Source organism: Staurois parvus, unplaced genomic scaffold (genome assembly GCF_062004578.1).
Source record: "Staurois parvus isolate SC_StPar_1 unplaced genomic scaffold, SC_StPar_1.0 ptg000086l, whole genome shotgun sequence".
Lineage (NCBI taxonomy): Eukaryota > Metazoa > Chordata > Amphibia > Anura > Ranidae > Staurois > Staurois parvus.
The window spans coordinates 13,147,223-13,165,405 of record NW_028317882.1 but is presented as its reverse complement, the minus strand read 5'-3'; the positions used below and the strand labels follow the sequence as shown (position 1 = coordinate 13,165,405).

At 41.4% G+C, this 18,183-nt stretch overlaps 1 protein-coding gene across 2 annotated transcripts; it reads right to left on the bottom strand.

The window, feature by feature from the left end:
* Positions 1-131: 131 nt before the first annotated feature.
* FAM174C (family with sequence similarity 174 member C) lies at positions 132-17,334 on the bottom strand. Of its 2 annotated transcripts, XM_089670089.1 has the most exons (5): positions 17,179-17,333; positions 16,671-16,779; positions 7,837-8,102; positions 664-783; positions 132-558 (listed from the first exon to the last, which is right to left on the bottom strand). In XM_089670089.1, exons 2-5 carry the CDS (start codon positions 16,674-16,676, stop codon positions 555-557), a joined length of 396 nt encoding a protein of 131 aa, XP_089526215.1. In that variant the 5' UTR covers positions 16,677-16,779; positions 17,179-17,333; the 3' UTR covers positions 132-554. The 2 variants fall into 2 exon arrangements, with proteins under 2 accessions (XP_089526215.1, XP_089526216.1); XM_089670090.1 differs by lacking the exon at positions 132-558 and having other exon boundaries at positions 660-783; positions 17,179-17,334.
* Between the last annotated feature and the right edge of the window lie 849 nt (positions 17,335-18,183).

Here is an 18,183-nt window from a genome sequence, read left to right as displayed (position 1 = left end):
ATGTTTAATGAAAAAAAAAAAAAAAAAAAACACAAACAAAAAATGTATATATAAAATGCAGATGTGAATTACGTATTATATCCAATATGCAGGCAAGAAAAAAAAAAAAAATCACCTGACAAGACTGGAAGTTTGAGAACAGAATGTTTTATTCACATATTATATAAAAAGGTTGCACTGAAAAAATAAAGTTTGTTACAAAATATCCTGCACAGGCTACTACAACAAAATGCATTTTAATAGTTTCTTGCAGGACTCCTTGGCAAAATGATGCAAGATCAAGTTAAAAAGAAATCAGCAAGAGTCCATGTTGTGTAAATGGAATTTGTTTTGTGCAATGTGAGAGAACCATAAGTGCCCTTTATGTATATTTTTTTTAAATTAGCTTTTTTCCTCCCAAGAGGTGGCACTCTTAAAATTAGTACAATGCAGGTCACAAATACTCATGTCCCCTCAAAACACAGACCTTGCAGGAATCAGCCTGTGCCATCACAAGGACAGAAGGCTGGGCTTTAGAATCATTAGTAGACCATGAGGCACAAAGCTGTCACTAATCACCTGTGAACAGAAGAAAAAAAATAAAATAAAAATAGGGTAAATTAAAAAAAAAAAAAAAAAAAAAAAAGTGACTTTATCCAACTCTTGAAGACTGCTAGTGCTTACCTTCTTATATTTCGGGATTCAAAGATTTTCTCTTCATCACTATCCATGGATCCCATCTCCATGTTTTCATCATAGTCAGAAAGTAGTCCATATTTCTTCCTTTGTGGTTTCTTTTTTATCCTGTAGAAATACAATTTGTTAAAAAAAGGGTATGTTAAAGTTTAATCAAAATAAACAGAAAAATTAGGGCAGGGGACAAAACTTGCAAATCGGTAGGATATGTCCCTTGTGCTGATGCCTCTTAATTGAAATCCTCCCCCATCCATGCCCCCTACCCCCACAATCTTCTGGTGTAGCAGGCATTAATAGAACTAAACGGTCTTTCACAGGCTCTCGTCAAGAGTGCCAGACTATCCCCTCCCTTTCTGCCCCCCTGGTAATGCAACATGGAGGTGATGGCTAGGCACACCCTGGACTCTGTGACCCAGAACAGGACATCGTCCTGTCCCTTTGGTGCAGAGGGACAGGGTAGTTGCAGCAATACATGAACATTGGAAGAATCAAATCAGCCATGACAGTAGGTACAACATGTGAGCTCATTATCTCAAGGTAAAGCAAACAGCACAGGGAATATACCTATACGAATACCTAGTTAAAACATTGGGGGGGGGAAAAGAAGGGGGTACAACGCCTACATTAAAAAAAAAAGGACAACTAAAGGCGAACACTCCCCACCCCCAATTTTGGATGGAGGGAGGTTAGTTTTAACCCAGTTTTTTTTTTTCCTGAACGGGCACACAGAGCAAAAACAAAATGTTACGCCATCTTTCCTCTTTGAAGCGATGACAGTTTGGGCTAGACGACAACTAATGGTCAGCAGCTTGATTTCAAATTCCCACCACTTTCCTCTCCTACCACCGACACTCAGCATGGGAAGCCTGCAGGAAGGTTTCCTGCACTGCTCCTGTATGAACTCCGGCTATGACAAGCCTGGGTTTACACAGGAGTGTTGGGAAAACCCCATGCGATTTGGACAAGAATTGCATTCCTGTTCAAATAGCATGCTATTCTTTGTGGTGCAATTTGTGTCCATTAACGCAAAACGCAGAAGGACCCCAAGTAAAAAAGTGTGACTAAAAAGTTTTTGGGGTTTTTCTTTTTGGAAAGAGTGGAGAGATCAGCTGTCAGTTTTTTTGTTTTGTATAGCTGTCTGTGCTCCCAGTAGGGAGACTCCACTTCTCCATTTTGTTGAGCGTGCAGCTCCAGCCAGGCCTTCTGATATGTTCCACCCCACACACCGGGGCTTGAGCACAGATTCTGTGTGGGCAACACATGTCAGAAGGCCTGGCTGGAGCAGCACTGGCTGAGGTCACACTCATCCACATTCATGAACTGGATCAGTGACACTACAATTTATACTATTGTCCCGTTTACCATTATAGCCCAAAGTAAATGAAGATCCCCAAAAATGTTTTGACTGTCCTCAGAAATCTTCCAATAAATTCTGGTGACACCTCAGGATTCCCAAAAACAAAAAAACACACAACACAACACACACTTTGGAGGGATTTTCTCTCACTTCCAGTTTTAGGCTATGGGACAGGAAATGAAGGGAAATCATCCCTATGGAACACAGACACATACACTAAGTATTGAACAAGTAAATAGAGCCTAAATAGGCGTTATTGACATGAAAATTTCACCCCATGTCAGTAACAACCCATGCAATCCATACATACAAAAAACAAATATAAAAAGTTCAGAAATTAAGTTATGTGTAGTAAAACGGAATGACACAGGAGAAAAAAAATAAAAATAAAATAAAAGTATTGAACATGCTAACTGAAATATATTTAATACTTCATACAAAATCCTTTGTTGGTAATGACAGCTTCAAGACACCTCCTGTATATATAAACTAGTCGCATGCATTGCTCGTGTGTGATTTTGGCCCATTCTTCCACACAGTCTTCAAATCTTAACAGTTCTGTGGGCCTAGTCTATGAATCTCTGACCTTTAGTTCCCTCTATAGATTTTCTATTGGATTCAAATCAGGGGATTGGCTGGGCCATTCTTGCAGCTCTCTCTTTGAAACCAATTGATAGTTTCCTTGGCTTTGCGTTTGGGATCATTGTCTCGCTGAAAGGTCCACCCTTGTTTCATCTTCATCATCCTAGTAGATGGCAGCAGATTTTTAGCAAGAATGTCTTGGTAGATTTTTCCATTCATCCTTCCTTCAATGATATGAAGTTTGCCAGTGCCGAATGCTGGAAGAAAGAAAAATAAAAAAGCCCCCACACCAGGATGTTCCCACCTGGTGTTTTTGGGGTGATGTGCAGTGCCATCTGACCTCCAAACATGATGTGTATTATGGTATACAAAGAGTTCAATTTGGGTCTCATCTGTCCAGACTATATTTTCCCAGTATTTCACAGGCTTGTCTAAAATTTTGTGCAGCAAACTTTTAAACGAGCTTCGACATGCTTTTTTTCTTCAGCAGTGAAGTTTTGCACGGTAAGCATGCATACAGGCCATGGCGGTTGAGTGCATTACTTATGGTTTTCTTTGAAACAATTGTTCCTGCCAATTCCAGGTCTTTCTGAAGCTCTCCAAAAAGTGGTCTTTGGCTCTTGGAAAACTCTTTAGATAATTCTTTTCATGCCTCCGTCAGAGATCTTGTGAGGGGCACCCGGTCGTGGCCAGTTTACGGTGAAAATATGTTCTTTACACTTCCGGATTATGGCCCCTACAGTGCTCCCTGGAACATTTAGAATTCAATCTGTAACCAATGCCATCAGTATATTTTGCAACAATAGTGTTGTGAAACTCTTGTGACACCTTTTTATAGGGCACCAGTTAAGACTGAACTAGCTCATATTAAAATTTGCACTGACACGAAGCAGGATTGCTTTCTAATTACTGATGTCAGCTGGTGTCTCTTCATGTGCTCAATACTTTTACCCTATGTCATTCCATTTTATTACACAGAACATAAAAATTCTGAACTAATTTGTTTTGGTTTTTTTGTATGTATGGATTGCATGGGTTGTTACTGACATGTGGTGAAGATTTCATGTCAATAGCACCATTAGAAATAGATTTACTGAGAAAAATAGTGATGTGTTCAATACTTATTGTAACAGATATATAAATTTATTTTTTTTTTTTTTTAAATGTATAAAAAAAATTAATTAAAATTATTTTTTTTTATATAGGCAGGGGGTTATAAACCTCTTCCCCAAAAAAAAAAAAAAAAAAAAAAAAAAAACACCACACACTTTTGTAAAGATTTTATTATATCTTTTCAGGTGACAACAGTGACGAAATGACACTTTGCTACAATGTAATGTAGTGAGTGTACAGCCTGTATAACAGTGTAAATTTGCATTCCCCTCAACACACAGCCATTAATGTCTAAACTGCTGGCAATAAAAAAAAAAAAAGAAAAAAAAAAAAAAAAAAGATGTACACTCACTACTTTATAACTGTAGCAAAGTCATTTCTTCAGTGTTGTCACCTGAAAACATAATAAAATGTCTACATAAATGTGAGGGGTGTACTCACTTCTGTACACACACACACACACACACACACACAAAAGTATTTAGTCATCCACCAAATTGTGCAAGTTCTCCCACTTAAAAAGATGAGAGAGGCCTGTAATTGGCATCATAGGTAGACCTCAACTATGAGAGACAAAATGAGAAAAAAAATCCAGACAATCACATTGGCTGATTTGGAAAGAATTTATTTGCAAATTATGGTGGAAAATAAGTATTTGGTCACCTACAAACAAGCAAGATTTCTGGCTCTCACAGACCTGTACCTTCTTCTTTAAGAGGCTCCTCTGTCCTGCACTCATTACCTGCATCAATGGCACCTGTTTGAACTTGTTATCAGTATAAAGACACCTGTCCACAACCTCACAGTCACACTCCAAACTCCACTATGGTGAAGACCAAAGAGCTGTCGAAGGACACCAGAAACAAAATTGTAGACCTGCACCAGGCTGGGAAGACTGAATCTGCAATAGGTAAGCAGCTTGGTGTGAACAAATCAACTGTGGGAGCAATAATTAGAAAATGGAAGACATACAAGACCACTGAATCTCCCTCGATCTGGGGCTCCACGCAAGATCTCACCCCATGGGGTCAAAATGATCACAAGAACGGTGAGCAAAAATCCCAGGACCACAAGGGGGGACCTAGTGAATGACCTGCAGAGAGCTGGGACCAACGTAACAAAGGCTACCATCAGTAACACACTACGCCGCCAGGGACTCAGATCCTGCAGTGCCAGACGTGTCCCCCTGCTTAAGCCAGTACATGTCCGGGCCCATCTGAAGTTTGCTAGAGAGCATTTGGATGATCCAGAAGAGGACTGGGAGAATGTCATATGGTCAGATGAAACCAAAATAGAACTGTTTGGTAGAAACACAACTCGTCGTGTTTGGAGGAGAGAGAATACTGAGTTGCATTCAAAGAACACCATACCTACTGTGAAGCATGGGGGTGGCAACATCATGCATTGGGGCTGTTTCTCCGCAAAGGGACCAGGACGACTGATCCATGTACAGGACAGAATGAATGGGGCCATGTATCGTGAGATTTTGAGTGCAAACCTCCTTCCATCAGCAAGGGCATTGAAGATGAACCGTGGCTGGGTCTTCCAACATGACAATGAACCCAAACATACCGCCCGGGCAACGAAGGAGTGGCTTCGTAAGAAGCATTTCAAGGTCCTGGAGTGGCCTCGCCAGTCTCCAGATCTCAACCCCATAGAAAACCTTTGGAGGGAGTTGAAAGTCCGTGTTGCCCAGCGACAGCCCCAAAACATCACTGGTCTAGAGGAGATCTGTATGGAGGAATGGGCCAACATACCAGCAACAGTGTGTGCCAACCTTGTGAAGACTTACAGGAAACGTTTGGTGTGTGTGTGTGTGTGTGTGTCACACACTTGTGTTTGGCAAGAGTTGGGCGTTTATAACCCAAGAGGGGGTGTGTGCGCATATATATATATGAACCCTGCTCCTTTCCACTCTGCAACTGACCAATTCTATGACAGAATCTCTCTCCTGTCCTGCCCGAGCCACTACTGTCTACAACAGTTCGCTTTCATCCGCATTAGACTCACTTGCTCCTCTAACACGAAGCATCAGGCCCCGACCATTACAACCTTGGCAGACTGACGACACCAGAAATCTTAAACCACAGTCGTGTGCTGGAGCGATTGTGGCGTAAAACCAAATCTCACCAAGCATTCAACCTATATAAATCTGCTTTCTTAACATACAATTCCTCCCTTCATGCTACCAAACAAGCCTACTTTGTCACTCTTATTAATACCTTGTCATTCAGTCCTCGTCATCTCTTCTCTACTTTTAACGCTCTACTTTCTCCACCTCCACCCAGTACCTCACTGCTCATGAGATTGCAAATCATTTCAAAAACAAGACTGACGCAGTTCGTAGGGGCATCGCCACTGCACAGACATCCATCCCACTTAACATACCTTATACCAAACCTCCCTCAACACTTTCCTCTTTTGACCTTGCTACTACTGAAGAGGTCACTAAAAGGTTCTCAGAAGCCAGTCTCACCACCTGCCCCCTGGATCCTGTCCCCCCCACAACTACTACGGTCACCCTCTTCTTCCATCCTATGCTCCCTCATTCACATCTTCAATCTTTCCCTTCCATACTTAAAAAGCCCTCCCTGGACCCCACCAACCTGGACAACTTAAGACCCTATCTCCCTGCTGCCATTTACCTCTAAACTCTTAGAACGCTTGCTCCTACCTCACTGACAACCTTTCGCTCACTACACTCCACTGAAACTGCCCTACTAAAACTCACTAATGATCTAGTGACAGTTAAAACCAATGGCCACTACTCGGTACTCTTACTTCTTGACCTCTCTGCGGCTTTTGATAGTTGACCAGCCCCTCCTCCTCAAAAAAATCCACCCTTGGCCTCACCCTTTTAGTCTCCTCTCGCATTACTAACCTACTAAGTGACATATCAGCATGGACGTCACTCCACTTCCTCAAACTCAATCTTTCCAAAACTGAACTCTTCGTATTCCCCCCAGCCTGTGCCCCCTCCCCTGACTTTTCCATCAAGATCAATAACACAATCATCAGTCCCTCCCCTCATGCCAGGGTGCTAGGTGTAACCCTAGACTCCCATCTGTCCTTTCAGTCCCAAATCCATTCACTGTCCAAATCTTGTAGACTTCACCTCCACAACATCTCCAAGATACGCCCATTCCTAACCTCGGAAACCACTAAGCAACTTATTCACTCCCTTGTTATATCTCGCCTTGACTATTGTAACTCCCTCCTCATTGGCCTACCTAATCGCAGGCTACCCCCTCTTCAGTCTATCATGAATGCTGCTGCCAGACTCATCCACCTTACTAACTGTTCTGTATCAGCCACCCCTCTCTGCCAATCCCTCCACTGGCTTCCCATTGCCCAACAGATAAAATTCAGAACATTAACAATAACGTATAAAGCCATTTATAACTCTGCCCCAAATTACATCACCGATCTTGTCTCTAAATATCACCCAAACCGTACTCTCGGCTCCTTGCAAGATCTCCTACTCTCAAGCTCCCTTGTCTCCTCCTCCCATGCTCGTCTCCAGGGCTTCCCCCATCCTCTGGAACTCTCTACCCCAATTTATCAGACTATCGCCTACTCTTCTCACTTTTAGGCAATCTCTGAAAACCTCTCTTCAGGGAAGCCTAGCCTGCCCTCAGCTAATAATGGAATCTTCTACTCTTCCAACCAGTCCATCCCCCACAGTTACTACCTTTTGTACCACTAGACCCTCCCTCCTATATGGTAAGCTCCAAGGAGCAGGCCCTCCTATCCCTCTTGTATTGAACTGTATTGTCTCCCATTATATTGTAAAGCGCTGAGCAAACTGTTGGCACTATATAAATCCTGTATAATATATATTTCACACACTTTAGTTCTACTTTTACATTAGAACAATTTATATTTGTAGTACAGTTGAGTAAGTGTGTTGGCACAACTTGCACAGTTCATTTTTCTAAACCAATAAATTATTTTAACATTAGGCAACACTCAAAACACTTGCTACATTTTTACCTCATTTCTGTTTTGTGCTAGTTTGAGCACACCTCGAAGCATTATAATCGTGCACGGTAACCACTACGATTGAAGTCAACATACAAATTAGTGAGACCTAGTTCACATTTTCTTACCTACAGGTCCGTGTGACAAAATAGAGTACAGCCAAGACACTGATTCCAATCAGTACGTAGAATGCTCTCTGCAACATTTTATAATTGTTCAAAAATGAAAGCTGTACATGGGTTGTATTAGAAGAGTTGGTAGTGAGAGGTCTTCCTGTTGTGACTGTAACATGTGTAGTGTTAACCTCTTGAACACCATGGTTGGCCACCTCTTCAGCAATCACATGGTCGGCCACAAGTAGGATGAAGCTCAAACAACATGCACAAGTCCAGGTCTGTAGAAACAAAAGAATGACTATTACTATAAATTAGCAAGCAGACAGATCTGTAAAATCTGTTTGTGTCATTCCATTCAAACTGGCTTTTCAGCAAGAGGTGAAAACTGATGAGCTGATCACCTGCTAGCTTCATAAGAAAGGCAGAAGACCAGCAGGGGTGGCAAGCATTGTAGAGTGGTGAGCACGGAACATAGATGTAGAGATCTGATAGCTGGAGTACCCAAGAGCCATTAGACATTCTATTCACTAACATTTACCTAGACCTGAAATACAAGTTATTGAGCACTGGCCCAATATATCAAATGCTTTTAAGTTCTACAAGTTCATTGCAGTACAGTGGGGAAAAAAATTTTTTTGATCCCCGGCAGATTTTGTAGGTTTGCCCACTAACAAAGAAATGAAGGGTCTATAATTTTAATCTTAGGTGTATTTTAAAATGAGACAGAATATCAACCACAAATCCAGAAAAAAACAAAAAAAAAAAAAAAAAACACCACAATACAAATGTTATAAACGGAGTTGAAGTTCAGTGAGTAAAATAAGCATTTGAACCCCTACCAACAATTCTGGCTCCCACAGACTGGCTATGTGCTCATGTGGTACACAGGAGCATCTTCTTAAAATGACCAGACTAATCTAAGGACAACTTGTCATGTGTTTGAAAGACACCTGTCCACAGAATCTTTCTTCCATTCAACCCTCACCACCATGGGCCAAAGAGTGAAACAGTCACCAAACAAACCATTGGTAACAATACACCACCATGTATTGAAGTCCTGCAGCACACGCAAGGTCCCCTTCCTCAAGAAGGCACATGTACAGGCCCCTCTGAAATTTTCCAATGAACATCTAAACGATTCAGAGAAGGATTAGGAGAAAGTGCTGTGGTCAGAGACCAAAATTGAGCTCTTTGGCATTAACTTGACTCGCCGTCTTTGAAGGAAGAAAAATGCCGACTATGACCCCAAGAACACCATCCCTACAGTCAAGCACGGAGGTGGAAACATTATACTTTTGGGGTCATTTCTCTGCTAAAAGGTACATGTCGACTTTGCCGCATTGAGAAGCCAATGGACGGGGCCATGTATTGTAAATTCTTGGATAAGAACCTTCTTCCCTCAGCCGGAACAATAAAAGATGGGTCTTCCAGCATGACAATGACCTAAAACATACCACCAAGGCAACAAAGGTGTGTCTCAGGAAGAAGCACAATAAGGCCATGGAGTGGCCTAGCCAGTCTCCAGACCTTAATCCTAGAGAGAATTTATGGAGGGAGCCGAAACGTCCAAGATGCCAAGCAACAGCAAAGAAACCTTAAGGATTTAGAAAAGATATGTAAAGAAGAGCAGACCAAAATCCCTCCTGAGAGTGTGAACCTGGTAACTAAACTACAAGAAACATCTTACCACTGTGCTTGCCAACAAGGGTTTCTCCATCTAGTACTAAAGTAAATTTTTGCTTGGGGATCAAATACTTATTTTACTCACCGAACTGCAACTCAATATATAACATTTGTATCGTGTTTTTTTGGTTGATATTCTGTCTCTATCATTTAAAATATACCTATGATAAAAATTATAGGCTCTTAAATTTCTTTGGAAGTGGGCAAATTTACAAAATCTACAGGGGATCAAATAATTATTTTCCCCAATGTATGCAGTACATACAGGCATTGTTTTCTTGCTTTTGAAGCACAAGTCACAAGCAAGCCTTTCAATTTACTTCAATGGTGTAGTGTACATGGCCATTCTGAGGCTGAGATTGTTCAGATTTGCATTGGACAGACCAAGGCCTATTGAGACATGCTTGCAATGCAGGAAAAGTAGGTCAAATGTAGCCATTGTTGTGCTTTGCATTTAAACACTTGTTTGAGTACAAAAGGAAGTGTTTACCAATGCACATCTACACTAGTCAGTGGGTTGTAAGATACATTTGTGCTTGTCCCCACCATCAATAGTCATGCTGTGCTGAAGTTTTTATACATTCTTCTACAGGTGCCTTGAGGAAAGGCGTCACCATAAACTGTATTTCACATAAGGTATTGAATCAGGGTTTGTACATGTGAAAATTGTGCTTAGTGAAGTTCTTTAGACTAAACTCTAATTCAAAGTTTAGGTCTAAATTCTTGCCCAAGAACAGGTACTACAAGAAGCCTGCTGTTGAATTTATTGCCTAAAAAAAAAAAAAAAAAAAAAAAAAAAAAACGCTTCTGCTGATACCCTCACAGATTTGGTTTCACTTTGTTTCTGGGCCTGAATTCCTCTGGCTTCATGTCCAAGCCCTGCTAACTGCCTCAGTAGCCAGTAAGGTCACTCTGAATAGACAGGTGAATGGCAGTTAGGAGATTATCCATCAAGCCTTGATAAGTCAGAACCCAGTAACAAAATGAGGCCCCCTACACATGGGCGCTGTGGCCCATATAAACGAGAATCAGTCCCTGCACATCTGTCAAGTTAGGCTGTGTCTGTACAGCCGCAGCGTCCCCATAGAGTTACATGGCCAGCATTCACCCAGCACCTAGTGGTCTCACCCACAAACACACATCCAGTCCAAGCTGTATAGGCCACGGCACCAATGTGATTGAGGTCTTAAACTAAATCAAAGAAGATTTTTTTTGGCCAGGTACAAAATTGGATAAATTTGCCACACAGTAAAAGCAAACTTCTTTATTGAAAGTATAATTGTTACATGAATCACAGCTATGCAGCAGGAAAGCGAAACTGCTGATGCATTTGATGCTGTATAGCGCTTTATTATAATTTTTTTTTGTTTGCTATAAAAAGGTAATATCAGGAGTCTTGTGGTGTCTCCTCTTGGGCAAGATGTTTAAATGGCAAAGCTTACCTTATCTGGAAAACAGCCTTTGCAGTTAAGGGACTCCAGTAGATTATTAAACTGTGCAGCTTTGTAAAATGTTCAGTTGAGCCGCACAGGAAGCCTGGCTGAAAAACTTTGAGTTTAGCAATCTCCATATCCTGCCTTGTTGCTTGGACGCTCACTCTCAACATTAGAGAAGTGAAAACCATTGAGCAAGCAAAAAGTCAGGACATGAGATTTTCTAACTGGAGTTGTTTAGGCCAGGCTTCAAGGCTGGTCTCAAGTCACCTACAGGTAAGACTGAATTATTAAAATTTTTCCAAAAATGCTGATTTTTTTTTTTTTTTTAATACCTACTGGGAACCCTTAACTGCACAGGCTATGTTCTGGTAAAGGTTTACCTAGCCTTTAATATTAAGGTTCACCCTTAAAAGCAAACCTTTAAGTGTTCAAATTAAAGTAAATACAGGCAAAATGGCACACAGGATGAAGACACTAGCATCTACAAATCAGTTTTCATGCATTTCCCCCCTTGCAACTGTTTTATTACCTGTTAGTCATGCCAGTACAGCCATTATGAAAAATCATAGGCCAAGCTGTCCAGCAAAAAGGGACAGATACATTTACAGTAAGTCCCTGTCTCAGCTGCTGATCAGGGCAGCTGTAAATTAACCAGCAGAGGGCATCGATTGAGATGCACTGGATAAAAGCACAGAGTGACCACCATCCTGTAGAACTGGGAGCTGGGGTCATCTTACAAAAAGGGGCACCGAAGAGGGTAGGAACTGGCAGGATCAACAGGTACTTATTAAATTGGAACTCCACTCTCTCTCAGTCAACATTGACCAGTTTGAATCCTTATGCTGATAGCATTAGTAAATAGATAGGAAAGTATATAATTTGCTGGTTTTTAATTTTGTTTACATTCCTTTAGTTACTACTTTTTTTTTCAGGTCTAGGCAAATTATGTCATACATCCCAGGAGTCTTGAGGAGGGAGGATGGGGGGTTCTCAAGTAAACACACCCTTCTATCTGTATGCCTGAGCCAAGAGCAGATGGATCCCAGAAAGTAAACACTATATTAATCATCTGCACTTACTCAAGATTGCCATGGCCAGAAATGTTATGGTGGGTTTTTTTTTCAAAGTTATTTCCCAACAAAAAGCATTGAGACATGGATGGGGGTGTTTGTTTTGAATAATATAAATAGCATTTCTACTTTATGGAGCTCAGAGGCAGTGAAGTTCAGCTTTAAACATTCACTCACACAAAAACCGCACACAACTTGCACAACTGCATTTACAAAGAAAGAAAAAAGGGAGCCATTTACACAAGTATCTGGGTTTATATGCACTTTAACCACTTGAGTGCCAGCCTGCAATACCCATTCATTACCAGGTCATTTCAGTTTTTTGCACTGATAGTTTGACTGAGAATTACTCTGCCATGCAACGCTGTAGCCAAATGAGTTTTATACCATTTTTTCCCCCAGAGAGCTTCCTTTTGGTAATACTTAACCACTGGGTTTTTTTTCCACCAAAAATCTTTATGGTAAAAGAAAATGCCAGACTAGTACAAAAATCCCTTAAAATAACCATTTTTGGAAAGTAGACACCCCAAGATGATGTCATATTTTTGCCACAATTTTTTGGAAATTAAGAATCATGGCAGTACTGAGGAGGTTAAACATGGAACATGAGAATGGCGCACTAGATATGTTAACATACAGGTCATACACAGAGGAATGAGGAAATGAATGGGTTATTGTCCTGGTTGCATACAAGGGTAGGATGGAGGTGAATTGTTTCATATACAGGTCACATGGAGACTGCATCATAAATGTGTGTAGAATAGGAGGAGGGGGAGGCAGGAAAGGGTGTAACCAATTGCCGCCCGCTCACAGAAGCATGCGCAGGTCCCCTGCCAACCTGTGCTGACTGGACACAACCTATGTTTGTCACCTAATTTCAGCCAATGATTTTGGATAAAGTCAGCCGATCGGCTGTGTCCAATTACACAGAGTTCTGTGTGTGCAAAAACATAGACCTGTTTACAGGGAACAGCAATCTGCCTGCTTCTTCTCCCTGCAAAGCAGGGAGGAGAAAAAAAAAAAAAAAGACATAGTCACGTAAAAGCAGCACATACTACACATAGTTAGGCACATAGTTAACCCCTTGATTGTACATAGATGTTAACCCCTTCCCAGCCAATGTCATTCGTACAGTGTTACTGTACAGTATTATCACTGATCTCTGTATTAGTGTTACTAGCGATGTCAGTAATTCTCCCTAATAGTATCTGTTAGCGCCAGATTGCCCACCACCCTATCACAGCCCCACTATAAGTCACTGATCACTGCCATTACAGTATATGTCATAGCTGTGTAGAGTCCAGTAAATATACCATGGTTTGTAGACCATATAGCTTTCTCACAAACCAAATTAATATACACTTATTTTTTATACCAAAAAACATGCATCAGAATGCATTTTGGCCTAAATTAATAAAGGAAAAAAAAAAAAAAAAATGTAATACTTGATTGGAAAATAAAAAAAAAAAAACCCAGTGGTGATCATATACCACTAAGAGCAAGCTCTATTTGAGTGAAAAAAAATAAATAAATAAAAATGTTATTTGCGTACAGCGCTGCATGACCAAGCAACTGCCAGTTAAGTAATGCAGTGATGAACAGCAAAAAAAATGGTCTGTCATGAAGGCGGTAAAACCTTTCAGAGCTCAAGTGGGGAGTGCGACGATCGCGGCGTCAGACCCCAGCCCTTCTCACCAAACTCATGACCAAAGGACTAGCCAATCTAAAACCGCACTGTCACATGCGTAACAATGCCACACCCAGCTGCACTCTGCACAAAGATTTTTCAGCTAATGGACCACAATCTGTATCTGCCTGGGAGCGATTGGTACTGGGTCAGGTTAATTACGCAATTAACCCTTCACACTGCCACCACCTCCTTTTTGTACAGAGAAAGAGGAAACTCGGCAATATTGCTATGATGGTTGAATAATCGTCAGTATACCACTGTCACAGCAGGCAGAGATATACCAAAGTTTAAAAACGCACACACACACACACACACACACACACACACACACACACACAGTAGCGCTCTTCAGAGGCAGGAATTCGTAGTTTGCATTAAAGAGTGTTAGAAACAGTTCAACACTTTCAGAAAGTAAGATTTATTACTAAACGGTCAAAGTCCTGGTTTAAGCAGATCAGGTTTCATGAGCCAAAAGGATGCCTTTTCCCCAACCTCAGTTCTGAAAAAAAAAAAAAAAAAAAAAAAAAAAAAAAAAAAAAAAATTCTTTCACTCTCACAACCCTCAACTCAGCCTAGCCTTTTCTAGCAACTCCACAGGGTGTCTCCCTGGAGCAGTAAACCAATCGCCTCATTTGGGGCGAGAGTTGTAGGTGGAGACCTCAGGCTATGACCAAAAACCTGCACAAAATTATAATATGGACACATACAACATTCTATCCAAGAGTAGATTACACAGAATCACCTGCTGAACGGTTAGACATGAAACACGAAATATCTGCTCAAATGGTTAAGGAGATATAATCCTCTGCTCTCCCGCGCATGCCAGACAGGGGGTGCAACATACCAGGAGAATGGTCTCAAATTGAGCCGTCCGAATATGGGCTCCATGTTTAGGTAATTATGTCCTTCGTGAAAATATAGACTTATATGAAAAAGTGAGTTTTTAAATGTAAGTCTGTTTTTACGACCCCTTGGAAGGTCTTTTGAACTCAGTTAAGGACTTGGTTTATGGTTTTACGATATCCCAGATTGTACAGCTAACAGACAGCTAGGTGGGATTTATAGCCATGACGCCCTCCCATGGAGTTTGCTACCTGTGATCTGCATCAAACAGACCATATGTCACTGAACAGAGAGGGAGGGGGGATGAAGACAGCTGATTTGGGAGTAGAGCATGATAGAAGACCCTTAACAAGATGGAGGACTGCGTCCATCTCTGTATGCATGATTGCTACAGGGAGGAAAAAAAAAACCAAACACAATAGATTGGATATAGATCTGATTGCTGCAGCTGCTGATCCATCAATTCTGTGCCCATTCACAAATGCTCAATCTCTCACCTTCTCCTGTTGTAAAGGGAAGGAGAGGAATCAAAACTAACCAATCACAGTGATCACATGGTACCCAGCTGCATACATAAGCCAAGTACAGTGTCTCTATATGCCCAGCTGTCTAATGACAGCTCTGCAAATAGTGATCACATGGCAGATTGATCTCCTGATGGCTATTTATCCAGTCTCGTTCATAAACGATGGCCCTTTACTTACCCAGTGCTGTTCATAGACGGCACTAGTTAAGTAATCAGCCCCCAATCTACCATTGAAGATGTACATTAGTACAAAAAAAAAACTAACCACGCAGTGCCGTCATGCCTGGTGTGGTCAGTTTTTTGGTTTGTTTATTTATTTTATTTTTTAAATAAAAAAGCAGAAGGACTGGAAGAGACACCAGGTATTTCACACAAAGGAAGGAATACAAAGAACCCAGAATATTTTTTCATACAAGCACATGGTACAGCAGGCACATATCATGAATATGACATATCGGGATTACATATTCTTTAATGCATTCCCTGCATTAAAGGGAAACTCCACTTATATGAAACACTAATTTTATACAATTGCAACACTGTAATTTTCTGGAAGGAAAAAAAAAAATATGTTGCAAAAGCAATATGGCTACCTGGAGGTGTTCTGTTCACAAAATATGTACAGAATTCCCTCCAGATATGCAATTTCCTGCTTATGTGATTAGCTTACCAATTTTCCAAGAAGTCTGCACTAAGACACAGTTATATTACATTTAAATCGAAGCCCTTTCTCTAGCCAGCGCTGAGCCAGTCTACAGCGGCACTCTCCCCTCTTCCCCTTCTCACAGGCCACAAAGGCAGCAGCAATCAAAACCTGTGAGGAGCGAGCAGGGCCAAGCCACAACCTATTTCTATGGACTCACACAGCACGGCTCAGGACTGCGCCCGCAAGAGTACCCCAATAGCAGGCATCTGGAGGTACTCGGCAGAAGAGGAGGACCAGAGAACATTGGAATGGGACTCCAGAAGAGTAGACAAAGCTGGCCATACATGGATCGAATACCAAAAGAATTTTCTCTTCAAAATCTTTTCTAAGAATTTTCGTTTAAATTTTGTGGGCCAGGGCAACGACCGGTTTTCAAGTGACCATCCAATTTGAGTGATTGGGCATGTTGGAAAAATGAACAAACTTCTAATCAATGATGAGAGAATCGTGCGAGAAATGTAATCGAAAAAGACCTGGAAAGAAAAGAAAAAATTCTTGGCGACAAAGATTTTTTTTTCTGTAGCAACACGAGTTGAAATGAAAGGCTTGTTTCGTCGAATTTCAGAATCAATGGTGGCACAATCAGGTTACAGAATGCAAGAAATGTCTGATTTTTCTAAAGAAAATGCATTTGGAACTCGACCCACGTATGGCCTGCATAAAAGACCACTCTGTACAAAAACATTGCACAGAACAGGTAAGTAGCATGTTTATTATTTTAGGGGGAGAAAAAAAAAGAACCTTTATAATCACTTTAAAAAAAATTCATACCCTTAACAGAAAACCAGACAGGCCCTTGTACTACACAATTAACTGTTCATCTAAAGGAGATTGTACATGTATGACCACCTTTACACTCGCATGGCTTTCTTAGATTTCCACATATACAAACCTCCATATCACCCTGCAGATATTTCTGCCTTGAGGCAGCAGTGGTCCAGGGGAAACCAACAGGTAAAAGGCAGTCCTTGTAGATTTAGGTTTCTGCAATCTTCGAGTCACTGAAAGAGAATTATAAAAATGGAAAGGTTAATGCGACCATCTGCAAGAAAAAAAAAAAACTAGTCAGCATGCTCAATCCAGAACCCCAAAAGAAGTGCAGAATCTGGGGTCTCTCTATAGACTTCTATACATTGCCGCTACATACTTTCTTGAAAGAGGAACTGGTATAGAAGCATTGCTCATATCAACTGAACACACAGGATCAGGAAATACACCATTCGGCTCCCACACCACATTACAGATCCACTGATACTATTACACTGCAAGGGAAGTTACTGCAGTTGGAGCCTAGCACTCTGTATTGTACTCATACAATTAATATACACAGAGAAGAGGGGGTTGGCACACGTCAGGCTCCTACAACTTCCGGGTATGAATGACTCCCCTTGCCCTCATACCAAACAATGGCGTTGTCCTGCCTCCCGGCCAGCTCAGTTGAACACCACGGGCGGTTTACAGTCGGTAACCGGCCACTTAATAACAGACGACTCTACTTCCTCCCCCTACTTCCGCCCAGCACACGTCATCATCCAACCCGTTGCTCTTATTGGTAGAAGGCTAAGCTTTAGAGGCGGTTTCCTCGTGCACGTGACCGTTTTTCGGCGAATAAGGGGGGGGGGGGGGGGGCGGTGTATCTTATACAGCTTATCTGTGTCATATGATAAAAGAGAGTGGTCGCTTTAGTGTGAGGTACATACCCGGATATGTAGGCGGCAGAACTGGTGTGGGGACATATTTCTCTGCTGAGCTGGATCATTCCATGTCTGAGCAGCTTAATGGTCAAGGTGGCTGCCATCTACATTCAGGGTTCAAGATAACTCAGATGCAGGGAGGGAATTGACTCAACTTTTAGGGCCTGTTCGAAGTACATGCATTTCTGTTGTTTTTTTTCTGCATCCAAAATGCACAGAAAGTAGGTTATATGGTTGTCGATGTCATAGTTCACATCAGTGCTTGCAGTTCCAGTGTGTAACAGTTGCAGGAAAAAAAGAACATGCTGCATTTTGTTTCTGCACAGAACTGTACAAAAACGCACTGGAATGTACATGTCCCTATTTAAATTGAAGAAAAAGGGGAGAAAATGAACTGCAATACATAAAAACCACACTGGGACGCATCACTAATGGGCATTCAGAAATGGATGGACTGCATTTATATAGTGAACTGGCCCTTAGTCCTCATACACACTGGGCTTTTTTAAAAGCACTGGTAGCATTAGCTGTGTAATCCAGGCCATAGATGGGTCGAAAATCGCCCGGAAAAAATTTTTTTGTACCGTTAATGGGTTAATTGGTCGGCCGTTTTTCTGGATTTTGTCAGACTTTTTTGATCGGTAAAGTTGGAAAAAAATCGGCAGATTTTGCCGATTGGCCGATTTTCACGGCAATGATGGGCAAATCGGC